Consider the following 23772-nt stretch of genomic DNA (forward strand, 5'->3'; position numbering starts at 1 on the left):
ACGTGTCCTTTTTAAATGGCACTAGACAAATACTGGTATCTAGGATATTAATCTAGGCTTTTAATAGCCTGATATGGTGCCACGTCTGTCATGATTGCTACTAAAGCTGGGCTTTATGGCCAGGATATCAAACTTTGTTTTGATTGCTACTAACAAAGATGGCCATAAAAGCTCCAGAATGCAGGTAGGTGCAGTGTTTCAACTGTGGGTCTCTGGTCCATTTTATTCCTGGCCTATCTGCTGAATGTGTCAGCAAGCCTGTCTATCACCAGGGGGGCTACAGCTTCTGCAGGTCCCCATGCCTGTGGAAGGGGCAGACATCGGGCAGAAGGGGTGGGGCCAGTGCAGCTGCCCTCACTGCTGCCCAGCCCATCGTGCTGGACGCCATCCCAGCCTTCAGCTGTGTGGTGTGGCACTCCAGCAGTGATTCTCCCAGACCCCTTTGAATCACCAGGCCCTGGGGCAACTGCCCCCTCACACCCTGTAGGCAGGCCTGAATATCACAATGGCTGGTTTCAGGTCATGTTAAAAAAACATGTCTATGCCTATGCTAGTCAATCTGCTTCATTATCTTCTCTGACAGCGATCAGCACCAGGTGGTTCAGAGGAATGTGCAAGAAATCCCACAAGATGTAGTTGAGAAAATCTCGTTAACCAAGAGTGGCCAAAGTCCTGAAGCATAAAAATTCTTACTCCATCACAACCTTTTTTTGTATTAGAACTCTGGATAGTCCTGTCATCCATATAAATGCCCGGTTCTTCCCTGAATTTTGCTAAATTGTTAGCTTTGACACCCTATGTCAGTGAACTCTAACTTTGCATTATTTATTTCCTTGCTCCGTAAGGTGCAGCTTGGTAACTGGATGTTAATATCGGAACATCGCTGATCTGGGAGAGTTCTGTAAAGGTACTCACCTGTGGAAAGGCTCTGTAGCCTGTTTTCTCAGTTCAGTACAATTTTGAATAACAGGATTTAATTTTTTTATTACATAAAACTAGGGGGCTGCGCCTTGTACTTGCTACGCTCGCCAACCCTCCTCTCTCTGGCTACTTTTGCGGCCAGAGAGCCTGATGATGTCATTGTCACGTGGCAGGAAAAACTTTTGAGAGAAAGAGATTAATTCAGAGGTGGGGGAATTTCTGTCCCCCACAAATCCCCCAAAAAGGGAGCAATGGCAAATTCTGGAACTAGGGGAAGGATGTTTTGTCTGACTTCTTGTGAGTAATACACATTCTTCCTCTAGCTGTTACTAGACATTTTAGCCACAGCCAGGGTGCCAGGTGAATTAACTGTCCTGTCTTACTAAGGGTAGCAGTAGAGTTCAACATTCTCCATCTTTCTCCTCTAGTATCCCAGGATTCTTTTGGTGACTCATGCTTTTCTTGAATGGTTTCCAATACCATCTAGTTTTCATACTGAGCGCTCCTTATTTTGTATTCCACTCCATCTCTCTTTGCTCCTTGCAATAGTGTCTGGAAATAAGCCGCTGGTAGATAATGGCTGTTTTGATAGTGAATGGGACTGCTTATAACTGTTGGCAGCAGCCCACGGCTGTTGGGTCACAGTGCTGTAATAACACTGTTAATATAAAAAAGTAGTTGCTTTTCCATCTGATTTTTTTTTTTTTTTTTTGTAAAGCTCCTGAATTTGCAAGGAACAGCTGGTTCTGATGAGATCTATTCCTCTGTGGTAGGCTTGGGCTGAAGCTGTTCTCTTCAATCAATGCTTCCTCACAGTCTTGGGTATGTTATTCCCTACGAAGTCAGTTAGTTAAATTTTGGCTGGCGTTTAATGAATGAAAATAACGGGCTGTGGGGCAGGCCTTGTTCTTTCATCTCCTAGGTTTCCCACATGGGGGTCGTGACAGGGTCCACGGGCGTGAGAGCGTCCTTCCCGCCGTCGGGTCGTGACAGGGTCCACGGGCGTGAGAGCGTCCTTCCCGCCGTCGGGTCGTGACAGGGTCCACGGGCGTGAGAGCGTCCTTCCCGCCGTCGGGCCGGGACAGGGTCCACGGGCGTGAGAGCGTCCTTCCCGCCGTCGGGTCGTGACAGGGTCCACGGGCGTGAGAGCGTCCTTTCCGCCGTCGGGTTGTGACAGGGTCCACGGGCGTGAGAGCGTCCTTCCCGCCGTCGGGTCGTGACAGGGTCCACGGGCGAGAGAGCGTCCTTCCCGCCGTCGGGTCGTGACAGGGTCCACGGGCGAGAGAGCGTCCTTCCCGCCGTCGGGTCGTGACAGGGTCCACGGGCGAGAGAGCGTCCTTCCCGCCGTCGGGTCGTGACAGGGTCCACGGGCGAGAGAGCGTCCTTCCCGCCGTCGGGTCGTGACAGGGTCCACGGGCGTGAGAGCGTCCTTCCCGCCGTCGGGTCGTGACAGGGTCCACGGGCGTGAGAGCGTCCTTCCCGCCGTCGGGTCGTGACAGGGTCCACGGGCGTGAGAGCGTCCTTCCCGCCGTCGGGTCGTGACAGGGTCCACGGGCGTGAGAGCGTCCTTCCCGCCGTCGGGTCGTGACAGGGTCCACGGGCGTGAGAGCGTCCTTCCCGCCGTCGGGTCGTGACAGGGTCCACGGGCGTGAGAGCGTCCTTCCCGCCGTCGGGTCGTGACGGTCCACGGGCGAGAGAGCGTCCTTCCCGCCGTCGGGTCGTGACAGGGTCCACGGGCGTGAGAGCGTCCTTCCCGCCGTCGGGTCGTGACAGGGTCCACGGGCGTGAGAGCGTCCTTCCCGCCGTCGGGTCGTGACAGGGTCCACGGGCGAGAGAGCGTCCTTCCCGCCGTCGGGTCGTGACAGGGTCCACGGGCGAGAGAGCGTCCTTCCCGCCGTCGGGTCGTGACAGGGTCCACGGGCGTGAGAGCGTCCTTCCCGCCGTCGGGTCGTGACAGGGTCCACGGGCGTGAGAGCGTCCTTTCCGCCGTCGGGTCGTGACAGGGTCCACGGGCGTGAGAGCGTCCTTCCCGCCGTCGGGTCGTGACAGGGTCCACGGGCGAGAGAGCGTCCTTCCCGCCGTCGGGTCGTGACAGGGTCCACGGGCGAGAGAGCGTCCTTCCCGCCGTCGGGTCGTGACAGGGTCCACGGGCGAGAGAGCGTCCTTCCCGCCGTCGGGTCGTGACAGGGTCCACGGGCGAGAGAGCGTCCTTCCCGCCGTCGGGTCGTGACAGGGTCCACGGGCGAGAGAGCGTCCTTCCCGCCGTCGGGTCGTGACAGGGTCCACGGGCGAGAGAGCGTCCTTCCCGCCGTCGGGTCGTGACAGGGTCCACGGGCGTGAGAGCGTCCTTCCCGCCGTCGGGTCGTGACAGGGTCCACGGGCGTGAGAGCGTCCTTCCCGCCGTCGGGTCGTGACAGGGTCCACGGGCGTGAGAGCGTCCTTCCCGCCGTCGGGTCGTGACAGGGTCCACGGGCGTGAGAGCGTCCTTCCCGCCGTCGGGTCGTGACAGGGTCCACGGGCGAGAGAGCGTCCTTCCCGCCGTCGGGTCGTGACAGGGTCCACGGGCGAGAGAGCGTCCTTCCCGCCGTCGGGTCGTGACAGGGTCCACGGGCGAGAGAGCGTCCTTCCCGCCGTCGGGTCGTGACAGGGTCCACGGGCGTGAGAGCGTCCTTCCCGCCGTCGGGTCGTGACAGGGTCCACGGGCGTGAGAGCGTCCTTCCCGCCGTCGGGTCGTGACAGGGTCCACGGGCGTGAGAGCGTCCTTCCCGCCGTCGGGTCGTGACAGGGTCCACGGGCGTGAGAGCGTCCTTCCCGCCGTCGGGTCGTGACAGGGTCCACGGGCGTGAGAGCGTCCTTCCCGCCGTCGGGTCGTGACAGGGTCCACGGGCGAGAGAGCGTCCTTCCCGCCGTCGGGTCGTGACAGGGTCCACGGGCGAGAGAGCGTCCTTCCCGCCGTCGGGTCGTGACAGGGTCCACGGGCGTGAGAGCGTCCTTCCCGCCGTCGGGTCGTGACAGGGTCCACGGGCGTGAGAGCGTCCTTCCCGCCGTCGGGTCGTGACAGGGTCCACGGGCGTGAGAGCGTCCTTCCCGCCGTCGGGTCGTGACAGGGTCCACGGGCGTGAGAGCGTCCTTCCCGCCGTCGGGTCGTGACAGGGTCCACGGGCGTGAGAGCGTCCTTCCCGCCGTCGGGTCGTGACAGGGTCCACGGGCGTGAGAGCGTCCTTCCCGCCGTCGGGTCGTGACAGGGTCCACGGGCGAGAGAGCGTCCTTCCCGCCGTCGGGTCGTGACAGGGTCCACGGGCGTGAGAGCGTCCTTCCCGCCGTCGGGTCGTGACAGGGTCCACGGGCGTGAGAGCGTCCTTCCCGCCGTCGGGTCGTGACAGGGTCCACGGGCGTGAGAGCGTCCTTCCCGCCGTCGGGTCGTGACAGGGTCCACGGGCGTGAGAGCGTCCTTCCCGCCGTCGGGTCGTGACAGGGTCCACGGGCGTGAGAGCGTCCTTCCCGCCGTCGGGTCGTGACAGGGTCCACGGGCGTGAGAGCGTCCTTCCCGCCGTCGGGCCGTGACAGGGTCCACGGGCGAGAGAGCGTCCTTCCCGCCGTCGGGTCGTGACAGGGTCCACGGGCGAGAGAGCGTCCTTCCCGCCGTCGGGTCGTGACAGGGTCCACGGGCGTGAGAGCGTCCTTCCCGCCGTCGGGTCGTGACGGTCCACGGGCGAGAGAGCGTCCTTCCCGCCGTCGGGTCGTGACAGGGTCCACGGGCGAGAGAGCGTCCTTCCCGCCGTCGGGTCGTGACAGGGTCCACGGGCGAGAGAGCGTCCTTCCCGCCGTCGGGTCGTGACAGGGTCCACGGGCGTGAGAGCGTCCTTCCCGCCGTCGGGTCGTGACAGGGTCCACGGGCGTGAGAGCGTCCTTTCCGCCGTCGGGTCGTGACAGGGTCCACGGGCGTGAGAGCGTCCTTCCCGCCGTCGGGTCGTGACAGGGTCCACGGGCGTGAGAGCGTCCTTCCCGCCGTCGGGTCGTGACAGGGTCCACGGGCGAGAGAGCGTCCTTCCCGCCGTCGGGTCGTGACAGGGTCCACGGGCGAGAGAGCGTCCTTCCCGCCGTCGGGTCGTGACAGGGTCCACGGGCGAGAGAGCGTCCTTCCCGCCGTCGGGTCGTGACAGGGTCCACGGGCGAGAGAGCGTCCTTCCCGCCGTCGGGCCGTGACAGGGTCCACGGGCGAGAGAGCGTCCTTCCCGCCGTCGGGCCGTGACAGGGTCCACGGGCGTGAGAGCGTCCTTCCCGCCGTCGGGTCGTGACAGGGTCCACGGGCGTGAGAGCGTCCTTCCCGCCGTCGGGTTATCGGGCAGGGGCCTCGCCTGGCGCATTGGGATTCGGCTCTGCTGAGGGTCTCCCTTGACCCCGCACCACCTCCTGGGGCTCAGGGCCGTGCTCCAGCCCCTTGCACCCCCAGCTCCCCAAGCAGCAGGCTACTGCCCACCCCTCGGGGCCAGGCCCGTCGCCGTGGGCCTCAGTCTCCCTCATCGCGGGCGGGGGCTCCATGCTGGGCTGCGCAGGCCAGGCCCAAGGCCACGGTGAGGGGCGGGCAGCAGGACAGCGGGGGATGGGGGGGGAGCCATTCCCCTCCCCTCCCCCCCACACGTGCCTCAGCAATGGCGCCTCCCCTCCCCCCTCAGGGAACTGCCTGCTCCTCTCCCCTCCCCCCCCAACATGGCGGCGGCTCCCGGCATGTCACGTGACCGCTCCGCTGCCATCCCCCCCTTCCCGGGCGTTGCTAGGCAACCGGGGACACGCGGCGCACGGTTGCCGAGACCCGGAGCGGATCCGCCCCCGCCCGGTAAGATGCGGCGGGGGGGGGGGGAACAGGAGCGCTCCCCCCGCCGTGCCCTGCAGCTCGCCCCTCCCCCCACGGGTCCCCCCGCTGCTGCCCCCCCCCCCGTGCAGCGCGGGGAGAGTGGGCGGGTCTGGCCTCAGTTTACCCCCGAGAGTCGCTGCCCGCGGGGGGGGGTGCGAGCCCCGGGAGCCCCCCCCCCGCTAGCGCAGGGCTACTCGGCCCGGCCCGGCCGCTTTTCCATCCTGCCCTTGGGAGGGGCTTTTCCCTTTTCGGCCAGATGTGGGGCCAGATGTGGGGCCAGACTGGGCCAGATGTGGGGGGGGGGGGGCTCTTTCAAAGCCCCCTCACCCCTCGGAGAGCAAGGCACGCGGCTTCCGACAGAGCGAAAAACGGAAGCGCAAACACGTCCCTGGACGCAGAAGAGTTTTTCCGGGATACATCCCGGAAAAACTCTCGGGCTACGTCCAGACGGGCATGATTTTCCGCAAATGCTTTTAACGGAAAAGTTTTCCGTTTAAAGCATTTGCGGAAAAGCACGTCTAGATTGGCACGGACGCTTTTCCGCAAAAGCACCTCTTGCAGAAAAGCGTCCGTGGCCAATCACGACGCGGTTTTGCGCAAAAAAGCCCCGATCGCCATGTTCGCCATCAGGGCTTTTTTGCGGAAAACAAATCTGAGCTGTCTACACTGGCCCTTCTGCGCAAAAGTTTTGTGCAAAAGGTCTTTTGCCCGAACGGGAGCAGCATCGTATTTCCGCAAGAAGCACTGATTTCTTACAGTAGGAAGTCCAGTGCTTTTGCGGAAATTCAAGCAGCCAGTGTAGACAGCTGGCAAGATTTCTGGAAAAGCAGCTATTTTTCCAGAAAAACTGGCCAGTCCAGACACAGCCTTGTAGTCTAACCGTACCCTACAAGTGCTGTCATATGGGTGGAAATTGGGTAAATATTGCGTTTTACTAAAGTCAGCAGAACTGACTTAAATGGGGCCTGCGCGTTGTATCATCTCGCCTTAATCTTTGTATTCATGCCCCTCAGTGTGAAAGAAGCTATTTGCATGTATATGCAACCAGACTTAAGTTGCGGCCCTCGGCGTGTGCTGTATCATTGAGTAGCCCTGCACTAGATCATCCAATCCAGGTTAGTTCCCAAATTAAACTCATCATTTCTAAACCCAGAGCGTCATCCCTGTGGGTAGGGAGGGATCACGTCTTTCCGTGTCCCCCGGGAAGCATCCGCTGTGTCGTGCAGCAGTGAAAGGGTGAGTTTGAAGCATGCAAAGGCGCAATGTGTCCTTCTCCCTCACCCCAGCAGGTGCCATGGAGATCGTCTACGTGTATGTGAAGAAGCGCAGCGAGTTTGGCCGACAATGCAACTTCTCCGACCGGCCAGTCGAAATCAACGTGGACATCCATCCGGACCCCAGCCAAGCCACAAACTTCATAGAGAGGAACCCCATTGATACTGGAATACAGTGTGCCAGTGACATGTCAGAGCATGAGGTAGAGTGGGAGTCAGTAATAAATTGCAGCTCTTCTGGGACCTCCTTCGCGGGAGCAGGATATAGGGAATCAAGATCTTCTCTGGAAGAAATACCATGGTGGTGCTGTATTCTGAGCAGTTGTCAGTGATATTATCTCAGGGTTCTTGCCCATCCCAAAAATTCACAAAATGGCGACAATGTTTTCATTGCTGGCTGCCGCAGGCCAGTTAAGAGCTTTGAGTTTGTCAAGTGCTTAAAACAGGAGAGAGGGTCCTGTTCACTGTGGGACCCTGGCAGCTCGAGAGACAGAGCTGCTCAGATATAAAGTGGATTTTATCTTAGCTACCTTATGGAAAGCCAGTTGGGAGGCTCCATGGCTGTTTGTAGCACGGCTTGAGATGCTCAGGGGAGAGCCACTGCCAGAGCAGGAAGGAGGCGATGGGGTTGCAAATCTGGAATTCCATTAAAAAAGGGGAGGTTGGAGGATTCTCACTTCCTGCAGTCAGTGACGGTAAATAAAGCAATTAATGAATGATTCCTTAAGAGCTCCCAGAATTGGACTGATCCTTTGCTAAGCCAATCTGCTCCACTTGGATGAGCTATGAGAAGCTACTTTGAGTTTTAAACAGTGGCGAAATAGCCAATAATTCTTCTTGCCAGTGCTGGTTCCTGTTTGCAATCACATTGTTGGAACCCCCCACCCCTCTTCCTGTGTGGGGAGCAATAGAAAATAACAACTCTGCAGAGTTCCCTGTGTTAATATTTCCAGAAGAGCTCTGTGCCTTCCTTGTAATTGGGATATACATTACGGGATTGCTCAGGAAGGTATAGGATGTAATACTACATGATCCCTCCTGCACTCCAGTTGCTGGAAGGTGAGTGAGAGTGCTCAGAGGTTTGGTGAAGTGATTATCCATCATTCCATTGTTAGGCACAGCAGGGACTGCGAGTTCAAGACTTGTCTGTGGCCAGAGAAGTGATTGTCAAGCTAGCAGCTTCTCACCATGGGCATGAGTGTGTGTTCAAGTCACGTCTGCTGATGGCACTGACAAAAACTAGCATTTCCTCCCCTTAGCTCTGCAGAAGCAATGTAGCCAGGGAGACGTATGAGGGGGGTCAAGTTTGTGCATCAGCAAATGAACACTGTTCTGTTCTGACTGCTGGATCTTCATTCCTGGCAATGGCTAAGAGCTAGAGAAGAGAAAGCTGAGATGCAAGGACCCAGATGGCGTTTGCAGCGCCGATAAAGCTAGGAAAATCTTGACTGGTAGTATGAATGCTAGCAGGATCTGGGATCAGGGAAGGATTAAGTGCTAGACTCCTCCCCATCTCCATCAGCTTATGGAGCAACCATCTAAACCCAGCCCATCAGCTTTGTATCTTTCACTTTGTGCAACACTCCAGGTCAACACAGAGAGATTTGAGATGGAAAATGAGGGCGTTAACCATTTGGAAGGTGGGTGGCCAAAAGACGTCAACCCGCTGGAGATGGAGCAGACCATCCGATTCCGGAAGAAAGTGGAGAAAGATGAGAACTACATCAACACCATCATGCAGCTCGGCAGTGTAAGGCCACTGTCCCATCCTTTCCTCTGCCTTTCTGCCTACTTGGTGGTGGTACAGCTCCCTTTCCCGTCATGCTCTGCTCGCTGCCTGCTCGCTAAAACCAGTCCCTTTCCCAAATGTCACCTCATAGCTTATTTGCATGGCTTGCTTCACAGCTGATGGAGCATTGCATCAAACAGAACAACGCGATCGATATCTACGAGGAGTACTTTGAAGACGAAGAGACGGCGGACATAGCAGATGAGCCTCCATCTGCAAAAACCATTACTGTCTTCAGGTACTGGCAGCCCGGAGGCGCTGCCTAGAGTTGAACATTCCCTGTTCTTTTCTAGTTCATATTGACCATTGGGCCAGCTCAGGCAGCTGCTTCAGTTAAGCTGCATCTGCTGACAGGAGCAGGCATAATTGAAGCAGCAAACACAGCAGATCCTAGCAACCACCCAGCTCGGCCAGAATTAACTGCAGGACATCCTAGTGGTTTGAATGGCAGGCTTTCTCTGGTGGAGTCAATCTCTCTCTGCACTCAGACCAACCCTGGCAATTTAGGACAAGAAGCTATGGGCTTAAATTGTGGCAGGAGAGGTTTAGGAAAAACTTCCTAACTGACAGGGTGGTTAAACCCTGGAATACATTGCCTAGGGAGGTTGTGGAATCTCCATCCCTGGAAATATTTAAGAGCAGGTAAGATAGACATCTATCAGGGACGATCTAGATGGTGCATGGTCCTGCCATGAGGGCAGGGGACTGGACTTGATGACCTCACGAGGTCTCTTCCAGTTCTAGGATTCTATGAATGTCATCTCTGGCTCAGAAAAATAATCCTTGGAGAGTAATATATAAATATAGATGCTCCTTTGGGTATTTCCAAGTAATTTTTCGGGCGGAGGGCAGTTACTACAAGAGGTTAATCCCTCACCTCCCCCACTTTTCAGATTGTTCGATCCCCAAAAGCAGGCAGTTTTTCCTACACCCTGCGCTGAGGAGTATTTAACACAGCGATGGGCAACCAAGAATAGTGAGCAGGCCGCATGAGTGACCCTCCTTCATCTCAGTGGGCGGCAGCAGCCTGCAGTTCACTGGGGTTCCGCTTGCAGCCGCTTGGGCCCCCGTCTGCCCCCCTCTTGTTCACTGGGGCACCAGAGCCCTGCACTTCCTACTGCTTCCCTTCCCGCCCAGCACTTTCAGAGTGCCGAGGGGGGAGCAGAGTCGGAGGGTGAGTCAGGCGATTTGTGACACTCTGAAAGTGCTGGGAGGGAGGGGAAGGAGTAGGTTACGTGGGGCTCCTGGTGCCCAGTGCGTGAGAAGCGCATGGGGGAAGGGAGCAGATGGGGGGGGGGGGGGAGGTCCGTGGGCCTCAGGTTGCCCACCTCTGATTTCACATGTCCTTCAAAACCCGGTCAAATAATGTACATCTGGGGAGGATCTAATGGGCTTGCGATATTGTGGGGCTCTTTTTAGTTAGTGCACTTCAGTGAGTATCCCAGGTTCAGTATCTTTTGTACCGGGCGAATTTCACAGGAATTTCCTTCCGTTTGTTTAGTGTTGGGGCCTGCTTATTAACTTTTCAAAGTTAGCTCCTGGCATGTACCCGGACTGCTACACATTCAAACTGGAAAGACTAATCAGCTCATCTAGGTCCTCCTTTCCTAATTCAGTGCAGGATTGGTTCCTACAATCAGTGCCATCAAGGGGTTTAACCTGTTTTAATTGAAGTTCCCACCTCTTCCCTTGGGAACCTGTTCATAGTCTGGAGTGTGGCAATTTTGTTAGCAAGTTAACGCTATTGTTTGACGTCTTATTATCAAACAGAGATCCCAATGTCATCAAAAGGACAGCCACGCATCTCTCCTGGCATCCCGATGCTAGCAAGAAGCTGGCAGTAGCTTATTCCAGCCTGGAGTTCCAGCGAAGCTCTAAAGAAATGAGCTACGATTCATACATATGGGATCTCGGTAAGAGGCAAAAATGCTACCGTTAGGAACACTTGCCACTGAGATGGCCCTTAATGTCTGGGAAGTGCTCTGCAGGTGGAGACTAGCTAACTCGCAGCTCACCCTTGGGAGAGCAGAAAGGGGAGGCGCCTCCTGTTTCACGGACGGACACGGAGGAATGAGAAGAGGGGTTTTGGGTATCTGAAACCTGATCAAAGTGTGGAAACCAGCCTGGAAAGCCCCACTCTCTGCCCATTTGCCCAATCTGTTAAAAAGCAAAAAGCAGCACAAGACCCATGTTCGGAAACACCTTGTGTTGCTGAGGCACTTCCCTGGGGAGTCCCTTTTAGGACTGACAAGCGAAAGGGGTGGGAGCAGAAAGGGGTGAGGCCTCCACCCTTGCCCACCCAAAGTGAACGAACCTTTCGCTGCCACAGGGAGCTTTGAGGCTCTGACCACAACCTGACAAGGGAGCTAGATACCTTCCTTCTCATCCCAGCTGGCTGTCTAGTGACTTGCCTTCCCAGCTACTTGGGGCTCCTCCGTGTTGGTTCCCCCTTCAGAATGGGTGGTAACTGGGAAAGGAGCGGTGGAGAATGGAGGCAGAAAGCGAGCACTCAATGCAGCACTCCTCTTTCTGCGCCAAGACCTGGCCTGGCTAATACCGGGGGAAGGTGGATTGCTCGTCTGTTTCAGGCGCAGGGCTGGGAGTCAGGACTCCTGGGTTCTCTTCCTGGCTGTTGAGATACCATGGGCAAGTCATTTCCACTCTCTCCCTCCGCCTGTACATTGCTTGCAAAGTGGTTTTAGGTGCTCGCTCTTCCTCCGGATTAGTACCTTGTAGGAACGGTTTCTGCCCTTCCTCTAGCTAGCACTGTGTTCTGTTGATGAGACCTCTGGGGAGACGTGGGTTCCGGTGGTCACTGGCTAGCCTGCAGCATTCCTGAGCTGAGTTAGTTGCAGGTGTTGTTTTCCTGCTGGGCTTCACTTAGACTTTGCTTTTCCTCTCTTTTGTCCCTTCCTGGTAGAAAGTCCCAACAGACCGGAGCAGCTTCTGAGGCCATCATCCCCGCTCGTGAGCCTGGAGTACAACCCCAAAGACTCCCACGTCCTGGTTGGTGGATGCTACAATGGGCAGATCGGTAAGGGACAGCCATTGTTTATCAAGCAGCGCTACCGGGGAACTGCTTCATTTTAATTCTGCGCTAGCCTCGCTCCAGTGCTGATCTGCACAAAGACTCTGTAGCGTCATTAGCACCACGGCCTGGAACGCTAACTTGCAATCGGAGCCCTGGGACTTGCAAGCCTGATGAAATAACACGCGGTCACCTAATTAGGCAGCAGGTGGTGGCCATACACTCTGTGTTGCTTGATAAGTCACCGTTGTGTGATCGTGATCCGGGGGAAACCCATTCTGGGAGGGAGGGAGGGGGTCTTGTCTCCCCAGACAAGGAGGCTGTGTTATTTCCTAGAACAAAGGGGGGGAAAGAGGGTCATTTCCTTTGTTTAGCTCTCAAAACATGTCAAGCCCTTTCCAGATGGGAAATGGACACGGCCGTAGCTGGAAGAATGTTTTGAATTACTAAGTAACTTCAGTGCTTGTGAAACTAGCTGCCCCTAGGGAACAGAGGCTCATGCTTCTCCAGACAACCAGTACAGCTCGAAGAGGGACAGTGAGAACTTCCTGGCTAGTGGGTCTCCGTGTCCATCCAGTCTGCCTGTGCGCGCTTGTCTCTTTCTGCCCCTCACTCCCAGGAATCAGTGCAGCGGGGAGGGGTGTGGACTTCAGAAGCAGGACTGAGTCCAGCAACGCCTGTCAGCATGTCATTGATTGTCAGCGGTAGCCCAGATAGATCTAATTGACTTCATTAGGAAAGACCCCACCCCCCAGCCCTGGGATGTCTCTGGTCCACTGTGTCCAAATAGCTACTCTCACCGACACACACGTTCTCTCTGGAGATGCACTGGGCATGTCTTTGCTAACAGAAGTGTCCTTCCTGGCGGTAGCTACACCATGTCATCAAGCAGGCTAGAGCTGAGGACAGGACGCTGCTGTTGTAGGTCCCGTACCCTGACCAGAACACTGTCAGATAGCTGCCGGTGGGTAGTGTTCCTGGCTATCCCTCACTCCCCCGCTGACGTGCTTTGGGAAGCATGCCGTGGTGTTAGAGAAGCTTGAACCAATTGCTTTCATTTCCTTTGGAGAATAATTTTTTGTTCGCTTGTTTCAAACATTAAAAGACATCCCCCTCCCCCGCTTGCCAGATCTGAGTAACATTCTGTTATTTATTCAGCCACACGACCCATTCGATTTAATTGGGCTCATTTTTATGTTTTCATTGCCCTTTGCAACAGCCATCTGATCTGGCAGGGCATGTATTAGAAGGACATTATCATGTGCTCCTTAGGTGCTGGAAGAGAGAGTCAATTTCACCTCCTCCTTCGCAGGGCTCCCCAGGCGCACAGCTGATGGCCCAGCAGAGCGTGCGCTGTCACATTCAATTGTTTCATTGTCACCCGGCAAGAGCGAGCGAGCGACACGCTGCTGTGTCTGCAGAGAATCAACCTAGCCCCTTAGCCTGGCTCCGGAGTGGTTTGAGTAGCCTGCTGTGTGATCTTGGGGCCTGGGTTTCAGAACTGCCAAGGGCCAAACCACCAGCTGGAGTTGAGGGGAGCTGAGGTGTTGCACTGCATCCCCGCATACAACTCTGTGGGGTCAGAGCTCATCCCATGCCCCTGCAGGGGCACCCGGGACACTTGGACTCTCCGGCACTGGAGTTTTTAGCTGCGTCGGAGCCTTGCTCACCTCAGCTTCGAGCTGCTCCGGGGAAGCCACCGGTTAGCCTTTGTGCAGCCCATCCGCACTAGGGATGTAAAATCCCGTTCATCAGTTAGCCAGTTAGCTGAAGGGTGGGCAGAGGATGGCTCCAGTGTGACTGGAGCAGCCCCCCTGCCTGCCGCTGAACTGGAGCCGCCACGCTCCCTCCCCCCACCGCAGGCAGAGGCTGCACTGGCTGGGCTAGAGCAGCCCCTGTCCACGGCAAGCCCCCTGTGTCTGGAGCCACCCCCTGCCCGTGGCAGGCAGACAGGGAGCTGCTCCCACCTCCACCGGTTAACCTTAACCAGGAAGCCTCACTGGTTTAGAATGAGGCTTATGGGTTAACCCTTCACACCCCTAATCCGCTGGAGTGGCTGCAGCAGTTTTGCTAGGCCGGTGCTGCGGTGCGGGTGGCTACAAGCCCCAGAGCAGGTGAGGCCGAGATCAGTGGATGGTTTGCCTGGCTCTGTTGTGGTGAAATGCCCAACGTCAGGGCCTGGTCGTCAGTCGCCAGCCCTGCTCTTATTCCTGGCCTCGCTGACGGCGCCGCTGAAGCAGTAGCCCCCGGCGGACTAACTCCAGCCCACGCCCTCTCGTTAGGAAGCATTGAAGGGGAAACCGCCCACCAGAGCCAGCTGGCCCAGAGGCAGCGCACCGGGTGGAAGTGGCTATTCACCAGTGCAGGTGGATAAGGCACTGCTGATGGTCTCCTCCCCCTTCACAGCTTACTGGGACACCCGGAAAGGGGGCCAGCCGGTGGAGCTCTCCACCGTAGAGTTCAGCCACAGGGACCCCGTGTATGGAGTGATCTGGCTTCAGTCCAAAACCGGCACAGACTGTTTCTCCGCCTCTACGGATGGGCAGGTAAAGGCCAGCACCTGGCCTCGCCCCACTGCCACAGCATGCGTGCAGCACCGACAGGCTCTGCTCAGAGGCGCTGGGTCAGTGACCGGTCAGGGCCAGCATGGTGACATCTCCCTGCCTGGCGGCGCTTGTCTGCTGGCTATAAAACATGGGGCATGCTTGTTGCTGGACCCTTGGTTTGTCCCAGGACACTCTGCTATACCCCCTCCCCCTGCAGAGCGAAAGCACGTGTGTTCACGCGTCCTGCCATTACCGTCTGGTCTGACCCTGCCGCTGTCTGATGCTGGGTAGTACAAATCCCAGCTGCTCTATACAAGAGAGAAACTCTGGGCATGCTGAGAGCGAGCGGTTCTGAGACCTCCCCTCCGCAGGTCCTGTGGTGGGATATCCGAAAGCTGACCGAGCCCACCGAGACCCTGGTGATGGACATCAGCAGGAAAGGGATCCTGGAGAATGCCCTGGGAGCCATCGCGCTGGAGTTTGAACCTACCCTGGTGAGTGCTGCTTGCTGTGCTGGACCACAGAACTCCCCACACCGGAGGCTTTGCCCCGGGGGCAGCGGCGTTCCAAAGACCCTGGGCGTCCCAGCTTACGTCTAGTCCAGGCTGGGGGTGCTGAGCGGGCTCGTGCTGGGCTCCTCAGCCAGGAGGTGACGCCTCGGGGGAGAAGTGCCCAGTGGTGGACTCCTTCGGCAGGCTTGGATGATGGGCAGGCGGATGTGGGGAGGGAACGTGCACGTTAGTTGTATTAATTTAGATGGAGTAAGTTACTGTCTGGCGTTGAGCAGCGTGAGGCCCTGGGGTTTGTACGCAAAGTAAATCACTGGCTTAGTATCAAGGTGAACACGCTCTTAGGAACCCTTTTCGCCTTTTATTAGAGACAGGGCAGAAGGGAAAACTGAAAGTCTTTGAAAAGTGAAGTGCTAAGTGAGGCTTTCTTTTTAACAGCAGCCCTTGTTCCCTTACCCTTAGCTGGAGAGAGAGAGTCTTTAAAGGAAAAAACCCGTGCCTGACAGACTCTTAATGAGGTCTACACTGGTAATTGAACGATAAAACTTTTGTCCTTCAGAGGTGCTAGACGCCCCTCCCTTCCCCACCAAGTTTTGCTGCAGCCCGTGCCGGTGTGAACCGTGCGCTGTCTGTAGGAGTGTTGTCTCCCTGGGGGATCAGTATTTTGTTGGCAAAAGAACCAAGAAACAGCAGCTACACCGCTCGATTGTTAGTGACACAGCTGTGTCGACATGGCTGTCACTAAAAGCTGTGCAGTTTAGACAACGCCATAGATCAGGGGAGGGGAACCTAAGACCTAGGGGCTGACCTGGCCCCGAGGCTCAGGGCTCCCCCCCTGCCAGCATCCAATCCACCCTGGCACTCCAGCCCCCCTGCCGCCTCCCCCAGGCTGGAGCACACAAAATCTATTAGCCTGGGCCCCCGTAGGCGCTAGTGTGGGAGGGGAACGTGGGAGCGTCTTTCTGCTTCTCAGTCGGGGGCCACGTCACGAGGGTTGGAGGGTTGGACCGTAGGAGCTTTCGTGGGCAAAACCCACTTCATCAAATGAGCAGAAGTTTCAAAAGATAATAGAAGGTTTTTTAATCAGCAAACTCTGCCTGTTGTTTAGGGCTTACCCAGTCTATGCAGCTGGGGATCTCCTGCTTATACCTAGAAAGCCATGCCTCCCTAGAGTCCAAGCAGCCCAGAGATAGTCAGTTCCTCCTTCTTAGGGGTTTTATTCTTCTCTTCACCCACGCTTTTGGTTGCAAAGCTCAGCTGATGGGTGGAGTCCGAGGCCTGGCTTATCTGCATGGAGAGGAGACAGAATAACCGCAAACCGAAATATGGAATGTCCCTACTTATTGACAGTACATGGGGAAATTCCAGTTGCATCCCACAATAGTGCATCAGGTATTGGCAGACTTTTCCTTTCGGGAAGGATGTTGAAGACCAACCCTTCACGCTAGTTAATGTCTCTCCCCTGTCTGGTGAGTTAGTCACAGCGGATCATAGTGCAGCGGCAAGTTGGGATGCAGATGCTGTAAGTGGGATTTATGCCAACTACAACTCACAAGCATTCAATAAAGTCTAAACACTAAAGCAGTCTGAGAACCCTGCTACCTATTTTAGCAGCACCAACCCCAGTTGAGCCCGACAGATACTTGCTATGTATTTGTCAGTGTTCCACTGAGACATGGGGACCTTGCCATGAGCCGGCACCTGGCCTGCCAGCATTACAGAGGGTAGATGTGTGGGCTCATCTCATATGGTCCTGACGTGTAGGGTGCAGCAGGCAAACCAGGTTCTCTACACGCTGGTTTGCATGTCTCAAACGTGCGGATTGCCTGAGCTCGCTTCCTCACCATCCCTGTGCTTCATTAACATGCGTCACACCTGCCTGCACACAGAGTAACTGCGACAGCTTCCAAGGGTCACTCTGGATGTACAGCCGTGGGGCTGAGAGCAGGCTGTAGGTTGTGCACAAGTTTGAATTTCAGAGAGGCTGGCCGAGCCTCTCAAATGCTCCAGGTGGTAATCTCCATGCTCCCACGGCTCGGACGTCCTGCATGGAGCCAGCACTGAACAAGCCAGGAATGTATTTATTTTCTTCTGATCTCGGCATACAAGTAACAGTCTCTGTTCGAAGACTGGTAATGACGTGAGACTGTTTGTTGCTAAAGCTGAGTATGCGCGGCATACACAGGGCGCTCTCCCCGGCAGCCTGCTGGGTTCTACATTAGTGAGTGTCAATTACCCGGTGTTGAGTTGTAACTTCCTTTCCCTGCCGCTGCAGTTGGTGGCTGCTGAGACAGGAGAAATCAGGTGTAGACTCTGAGGGCTCTCCAATCTCTAGCGCCAGCAGGGGCCTCACCGGGATGAGCATCTTTATCTCGGCATGCACAGCCGAGCAGTGCCGCAATCGCTGGGGATGCAGGGCTGCCTGGAGCCGGTGGGGGGCTGTGGTTGATAAGTATCCTGCGCTGTGGGCACAGATTTTGGGATGTTTACAAAGGCATGAGGGCAGCAGTGGCTGAGAGCCAGGGGGCCGCTTTGACACTGGCTCTGTGGAGCAAAGCTCAGCCCCACGGAAGTGTCTTTAGTTTATGTCCTGAAGACAAAGGAGCCGAGCTGAATATGGAATGTAAGTCCTGTTGGGTGAGGCTCCCTCTCTCCAGCAGGCATCAGGAAATCGTAGCCTAAGCTTATGTGCACGGTACAGGAGCCATCCACGAGGATAAAGTTTATCAACCAGAAAATAAATATCTTTTTCTCTAGACCCTTTTGTCTGAGCAGCGCAAAGCCCTTTACAAAGACGAACGGTTGTGTCCATGTTTTAAAGAGGCGGCTTATCCCATTCTCATCACCTATCCTTAAAACCGTAAAAACGTCCTGCCTGTCAGGGCGGCGAAACACAGGAATAAGTTGCCTGGGGAGGTTGTGGAATCTCCGTCACTGGAGCTGTTTCAGAGCAGGTTGGACAGACACCTGTCCGGGATGATCTAGACGGAGCTTGGTCCTGCCGGGAGGGGAGGGGGCTGGACTTGATGATTTCACAAGGTCCCGTCCAGTTCTATGATTCTAAGCGAAGGCAAAAAAATAACCAGTGTCTGCCTGGGGAAATGCCACCTTCCAAGCAGTCACTTGCTCCACAGCGGCTTCCACCCACCTTTCGCCAGCTTCGGGAAGCCGGAGTTGGGCTTGTCCCTAGAACAGTGGATCTTGCCAACAGCAAGATTGCCTGAGCTCGCTTCCTCACCCTCCCTGTGCTTCGTTACCATGTGGCACGCCCGCCTGCACGCAGAGTAACTCCGCCAGCTTCCAAGGGCTACTCTGGACGTACAGCCATGGGGCTGAGAGCAGGCTGTATCCCTCTAGTTCAGGGGTTCCCAACCTGGGCTACGCATACCCCCAGGGGGTACAAGAAGCTTGTCAAGGGGGTACGGGGAATATGTGGTAAATAACTAGATTATCCTAATTGAAATATTCCAAAAGTAGTCGTGTTAGTGAAAAGAGTTGTGGATTCTAGAGTTGATTTCCTTTCATATTGAATAGGGGGTACGGGAAGGTTTACTAAAAGCCAAGAGACTGAAAAAGGTTGGGAACCCCTGCTCTAGTTAATAGTACACCTGCCAGTCTCCAGCGCCGGTTCAGTTCTCCTCTCGATGCACGTTGGGGGGGAAGCTTGCCTGCGTAACTTGGATCCAAGTTCACCCTCACCCTCCACGCGTCTAGAGGAGAACAAGGCCCCCCGTAGCGGTCCCTCTCCCCTCGCTGGGAGAGCATTCCCACACCCAGTGACCGTGCGTTCCACTGCGCTTCCACCCACAGCCGACCAAGTTCATGGTGGGGACGGAACAAGGCATGGTGATCACCTGTAACCGCAAGGCCAAGACGCCCGCCGAAAAGATAGTTGGCACGTACAGTGGGCACCATGGCCCCATCTACGCTCTGGCTCGGAACCCTTTTTTCCCCAAGAACTTCCTGACCGTCGGGGATTGGACGGCTCGGATCTGGTCTGAGGACAGCAAGGAATCGTCCATCATGTGGACCAAGTAGGTGATGGGTTTTATTTTGCACTTGCTGTTTCTGCCCCAGATAGGGACGGGAAGGGGTTTCGGAAGCGTCTCCATGACAGAGGCCCACAAGTCTCTTCATGTTAACAGCATTTCAGTGCCTGGATCACTGGGGACTTTGGAAATCCCCCCCCGCCCCCAGTCCCTGCGAGTGGTGGTAGGATATTGGCTCTTTGTCCAGCTGTCGGTCCCCGCCCCCGTCCCCGTGCGAGACCTGCCCGGGGTGTGAGAGCGACACGCACGCCGGGCAAGGGGCAGCGGCAGCGGCAGCGGCTCCGGTGCCACGGCGCTCTTTGAAACGGATTCTTCAGCCCCGAGTGGCGTGACCGAGCTGCCCTAAGCCGCTGGGTGCGTTGGCAGGTATCACATGGCTTACCTAACAGACGGGTGCTGGAGCACCGTCCGCCCGGGCGTCTTCTTCACCGCCAAAATGGACGGGACCCTTGACGTCTGGGACTTCCTCTTCAAGCAGAACGACCCCTCCCTCAGCGTGAAGGTTGGTCCCGGCACGCGCCATCCTGCACCTCGCCCGCGGGGGGAGCAGAGATCTGAACCCCCTGGAGGGGTCGGGGAGGGGCTTTGCAGAGCTCTCCCGGGCTCCGTGCAAGGCCCACTGATGGGGGTGGGGGGAGATGAAGGGGGCAAGTCAGAGGCCCGGGGCTCTCAACTGCTACGGTGGCAGCTGGGAGCTCCGGGCCCCTTTGAATCGCCACGAGCTCTGCTCCGTGTGGCTCTGAGGGCTGGGGAAAAGCGGGGGCTGACTGCCCTCGGCCCTGCGCCTTCCGGGGGCATGGAGTCAGGCCCCCACACGTTGCCCCCGAGCCCACGGTGGCTGTCGGCCCCGCTGGTTCTGCAGCCCAGCAAGGGAGGAAATCATAGTGCGCTCTGGTGCACACATGGGCACTCGCCCATATCGCTCTGTCTGGGCAACCCAGCCCTGTAGGAAAGCAACGTTAGCTAGGCCTGCGTGTCGGATGTGCCCATCACCGTCCCGTCTGGCTGCCTGCGGCACTCCCCTCTGCAGGAGCCAGGCCTCCCCGCTCCCCCATTTGGACCACGTCACCCAGGAGTGAAAACCTCCTTCCCAAATCAACCAATCTGACTGACAGCGTGGGAGGCGCTTGCATCCGTCGGCCCTGCCACGCCTGCCGGGGGGCCAGCCTGGACCGGCTCAGCGCCCACACACCTGGACAACAAACTCCCCAACTCTGCCTCCCCAGGTCTGCGACGAGCCTCTCTTCAGCCTGCGTTTGCAGGACAACGGGCGCTTCATTGGCTGCGGCTCGAAGCTGGGCACGGTGACCCTGCTGGAGGTCTCGTCCGGGCTCTGCACCCTGCAGAGGAACGAGAAGAACCTGGCCACGGCGGTGAGTCTCTCGGGCCGGGCTTCGCTCCCTGAGCCCCGACGCTTGGACTCCCCCTCGTAGCATTGGCCGGGAGACACGGGCATGGCCTGGCGCTTGTGGCTGGGGAGCTCAGCATGGGCACCCGCACAGGGGGCATCTCCAGCACCCCCGGGGCGTCTCCGCTCAGGAGCTGCGGCCGGTTGATTCAAATTGGATCCCAAACCAGTTTAGTGAAGCCAGTGCCCAGCCCTGTGTGGACGCGCTGGCGGCTGCTCCAGCCTGAGGCTGCTGGTTTCGCTTTGCCCTGTGAGCTCCCAGGCGCGAGGGAAGTGTCCACACACGGCGCTGCGCCAGGGGACTCAAACCTTCCCTCAAAGCAGCGCGGTGTTGGGCGGCGTCCTGGCCTCCCGCAGGGTCTCTTGCACAGGCAGGGCCGTGTCAGGAAGGACCCCGAGGTCGGCAGTCCTGGGCCCAGGCTGCAGAAAGGGGGCATTCGGGTGGCCTTCCCGCTCTCGCTAGCACCAGGGTGCTGGGCGCTCCCAGTCCCGCTGGCAGCCCATGGCGCAGGGGAAGGGGTCTAGCGTTTGGCCCTGGCGCGCAGTCGTGAGAGACCCTCGTCCCACAGGGACACACCCCACCATGTAATTGCTTCGCACTCCCCTCGTGGGGTCTCCCTGCCCCGGGCGGTGTGACAGAGGCTGTGGCGGATCCCTGGAGGGAGGGGGACTGCAGAGATGTCGGGGGCATGGCTAATGTGGGGCCTGCTATGGGCGGGAGGGGAGCAGCAGCCCACGCTGTAGGGGCTGACCGCCTGGGGACTCTGCTTCCCTTCAGAGGCCAGGATTCCTGCCCCAGCCCTGTCGCTGTGGGCCCCGGTCCCCGAGCCTTATCCCCCCACCCCCATGCCTCGCAGATGTTCGAGCGAGAGACGAAGCGAGAGAAGATCCTGGAGGCCCGGCACCGTGAGATGCGCCTGAAGGAGCGCACCAAGGCCGAGGGCAAGGAGGAGGAGGTGAAGGTGGACACGGAGGAGGAGTCGCCGGAGCAGCTGCTGGCCAGAGTCCAGCAGGAGTTCTTCGAGATCATCGAAGGAGAGCTGAGGAGGAAGGAGCGGGCAGCCAAGAAGTCGAAAGTCCAGGTAGCCCAGAGGGCCAGCGGGCCGGGGGGAGGGGGCCGGCTGCACCTAGTCCTCGTCTGACCCGCGCTGCGTCCTGCTCTCCAGAGCCTGGGGCGGGCGGGGGGACGATGCCCGTAGCATGTGCTGTGAGGAGCCCACAGGGCCACCCGCTCTGCTCCGCCAGAGCCCCGTGACGAGGGACTTGTGGATTCCAAATCCTGGGGGCTTGCTTAAGAGGCGATTTCCCCACCTGCCAGCCCCCCTCCCGGCACCTGGGGGTGGCATCGCCCTCGAGAGCAGGGGCACTGCAGCCCCCCCAGCCCCCGTGCAGCCCCGTTGTCCTCAGCTGGTTTGCACACGCGTGACCGGAAAGCGGCGCCCCGATCTGTGTGTGAATCCCGGGGAGCCCAGCCCGGGCTGGCTCTGCAGGGCTCCTACAGCCGCGCGTCGATCCCCTGGTCGCTGCTACTGCGCTTGACACCGGAGCCTTCTGGGAACCGTGGCCCCCCCTCGCCGCACGGTGAAATCGCAGCCGGGGAGCCGGGAGCCTTCCCCTCCCGAAACATGGCGGCAGCGTTTGACCCCGGCGGATGGGGGGGAAGGGCTGTACCCGGAGGGTATGAAGAGCAGCGTGCCGTAGCCCTGTGTCGTACCTCAGCTGCCAAGCTGCGGGGTTCCTGCTGGAGAACGTGGCGTTCACCCCCCAGATTGGCAAGAGCCCAGGGTCACAGCTAGCGGGCACCCCCAGGCCTCAGGCAGGCCCGTAGACGTGAGCCCAGCACCGTGTGGCTCCCACCATTGTCCCCCAACTTGCGGCAGTACCGGGCTCCTCCGTGGAAGTGCGGCCTGTTGGACAGCGCCAGCTGCGTTCGTGGGGTGCGCAGGTGCCTGACAGGCTGCCCTGCCCCCTTTACCCGTTCTGGGGAGCTGGCACCGATTCCACGAGACCGGGAGCCGAGTTTCTAAGTAGGCCCTGGTAACCGAAAGCAGCAGAGGTGGGGGCCTGTCAGAAGAGGCGTCTCCGTGCCTGGGGACTGGAACGCGACGGTCTCCCGTTTCCTTTCAGGAGAGGAAGGTCTCAGATGAAGAGGAGGAGGAGGAGGAGCAGGACCCCACCAAGGTCAGGCTCCCCTTTGCCTGCTGCAGCCCAGTTCCCCCATTTCTACTGCCCCAGACTCCTAGGAAGTTCCCGCCCAGCTAGCAAGCGACCCCCTATGGCACTTTCCAGCGCCCCTCCTCTGAGCACCCAGCCTGCCAGTCACCCAGGAGCCAAAATTCGGGGCATCCGTGTCCCAGCCCCCATGGAGCGCAGCCGGGGAACACGAGGCCGTCCCGCCTGCACCGCCCGCGGGAACCGTGTAGCTGGTCCCCCACGTGGCCTGGCGCATCTGTGGGCTGGATGAGGTTTGAAAGGGGGAGGAGAGCTCATGCCTTTCAACCCCCCCCCCCTTCCCACGTGGGCTGTGCTGCGGGGCAGGCCCCTACCTATGGATACCAAGCAGGCTTGGCTTGGGAGCTCGCACCCAGCCCTTTATTCTCAGCTGCTGTTGCTTTCCCCTCGCCCCGTGCAGGGGAGCTGCTAACCCTGCGTCTCCATGCCGCCAGCCTCCTTGGGCGATCTGGCAAAGGCAGCCGTTCCCTCCCACTGTCCAGGCTGGTGTGGGGAGGGGGCTCCCCTGTTAGCGTCCATCCGGTGCAGCGCTGGGACCCAGGCGTCCCGCACCCAGTCTCAGTGGAGCGAGAGGCAGAGCCCCGTTGGCGTGGGAGCCTGCGAAGGGTCAGGGCGGGCCAGCTAGTGCCGCGCTCGGCAGCTGGAGCCCAGCTCTCAGGCCCTTCTCCAGTGGGCCAGGCCCTGGGGGGCTGTCTATGGGAAAAGAATCGGGCCCCGAGGACCCCTCCTTGGCCTAACCCCTGTTCTCTCTCCACAGGAGCAGTGAGCCTGGCGTGCGGGTTGCAGAGTCCCACTTAACTGACTCCTGTCCCAGTGTCGGTTGTTCCCCCTTTGGATCTTTTCTGCGGGTTAGGCTGGGTTAATAAAGAGCAGTGTTTGTAAGCCGCGCCTGCTTGGGCCCACCGGTGCCAGGATGGACAGGGCTGCTGGTCCCTCCCCGGGCGCTGCCCTCGGCTTAGAGACCGGGCTGGCTCCCCTCCGCAGCCCCCCAGTTCGGCTCCACTCGCTCTTCTCCACCTCCCTGCTTCACCGCAGCATGGGCTCTCCCTCTCCCCTGAGGGATTGGAGCCTCCCGCCTGCCAGGTCTGGTGGGCAGAGGGCTGCCGGGTGGTGCCTGCTCCCCAGAGGGCAGACCCACGCCTCCTCCCGCCAGTTCCCAGC

At 58.4% G+C, this 23772-nt stretch overlaps 1 protein-coding gene across 4 annotated transcripts; it reads left to right on the top strand.

The window, feature by feature from the left end:
• Positions 1-1725: 1725 nt before the first annotated feature.
• DNAI2 (dynein axonemal intermediate chain 2) lies at positions 1726-23493 on the top strand. Of its 4 annotated transcripts, none has more exons than XM_075904036.1 (15): positions 1726-1743; positions 6790-6891; positions 7063-7253; positions 8639-8800; positions 8956-9077; positions 10610-10752; positions 11760-11873; positions 14274-14413; positions 14785-14907; positions 18733-18956; positions 19338-19473; positions 20198-20344; positions 21237-21461; positions 22507-22560; positions 23369-23493. In XM_075904036.1, the coding sequence occupies exons 3-15, from the start codon at positions 7071-7073 to the stop codon at positions 23375-23377; spliced, it is 1782 nt and encodes a 593-aa protein (XP_075760151.1). In that variant the 5' UTR covers positions 1726-1743; positions 6790-6891; positions 7063-7070; the 3' UTR covers positions 23378-23493. The 4 variants fall into 4 exon arrangements, with proteins under 4 accessions (XP_075760151.1, XP_075760149.1, XP_075760150.1 ...); XM_075904035.1 differs by lacking the exon at positions 1726-1743 and adding an exon at positions 5638-5758; XM_075904037.1 differs by lacking the exon at positions 1726-1743 and adding an exon at positions 5638-5758 and having other exon boundaries at positions 7066-7253.
• The last annotated feature ends 279 nt before the right edge of the window (positions 23494-23772 follow it).

The sequence above is a fragment of the Pelodiscus sinensis genome, chromosome 20 (genome assembly GCF_049634645.1).
Source record: "Pelodiscus sinensis isolate JC-2024 chromosome 20, ASM4963464v1, whole genome shotgun sequence".
In the NCBI taxonomy this organism is placed as follows: domain Eukaryota; kingdom Metazoa; phylum Chordata; order Testudines; family Trionychidae; genus Pelodiscus; species Pelodiscus sinensis.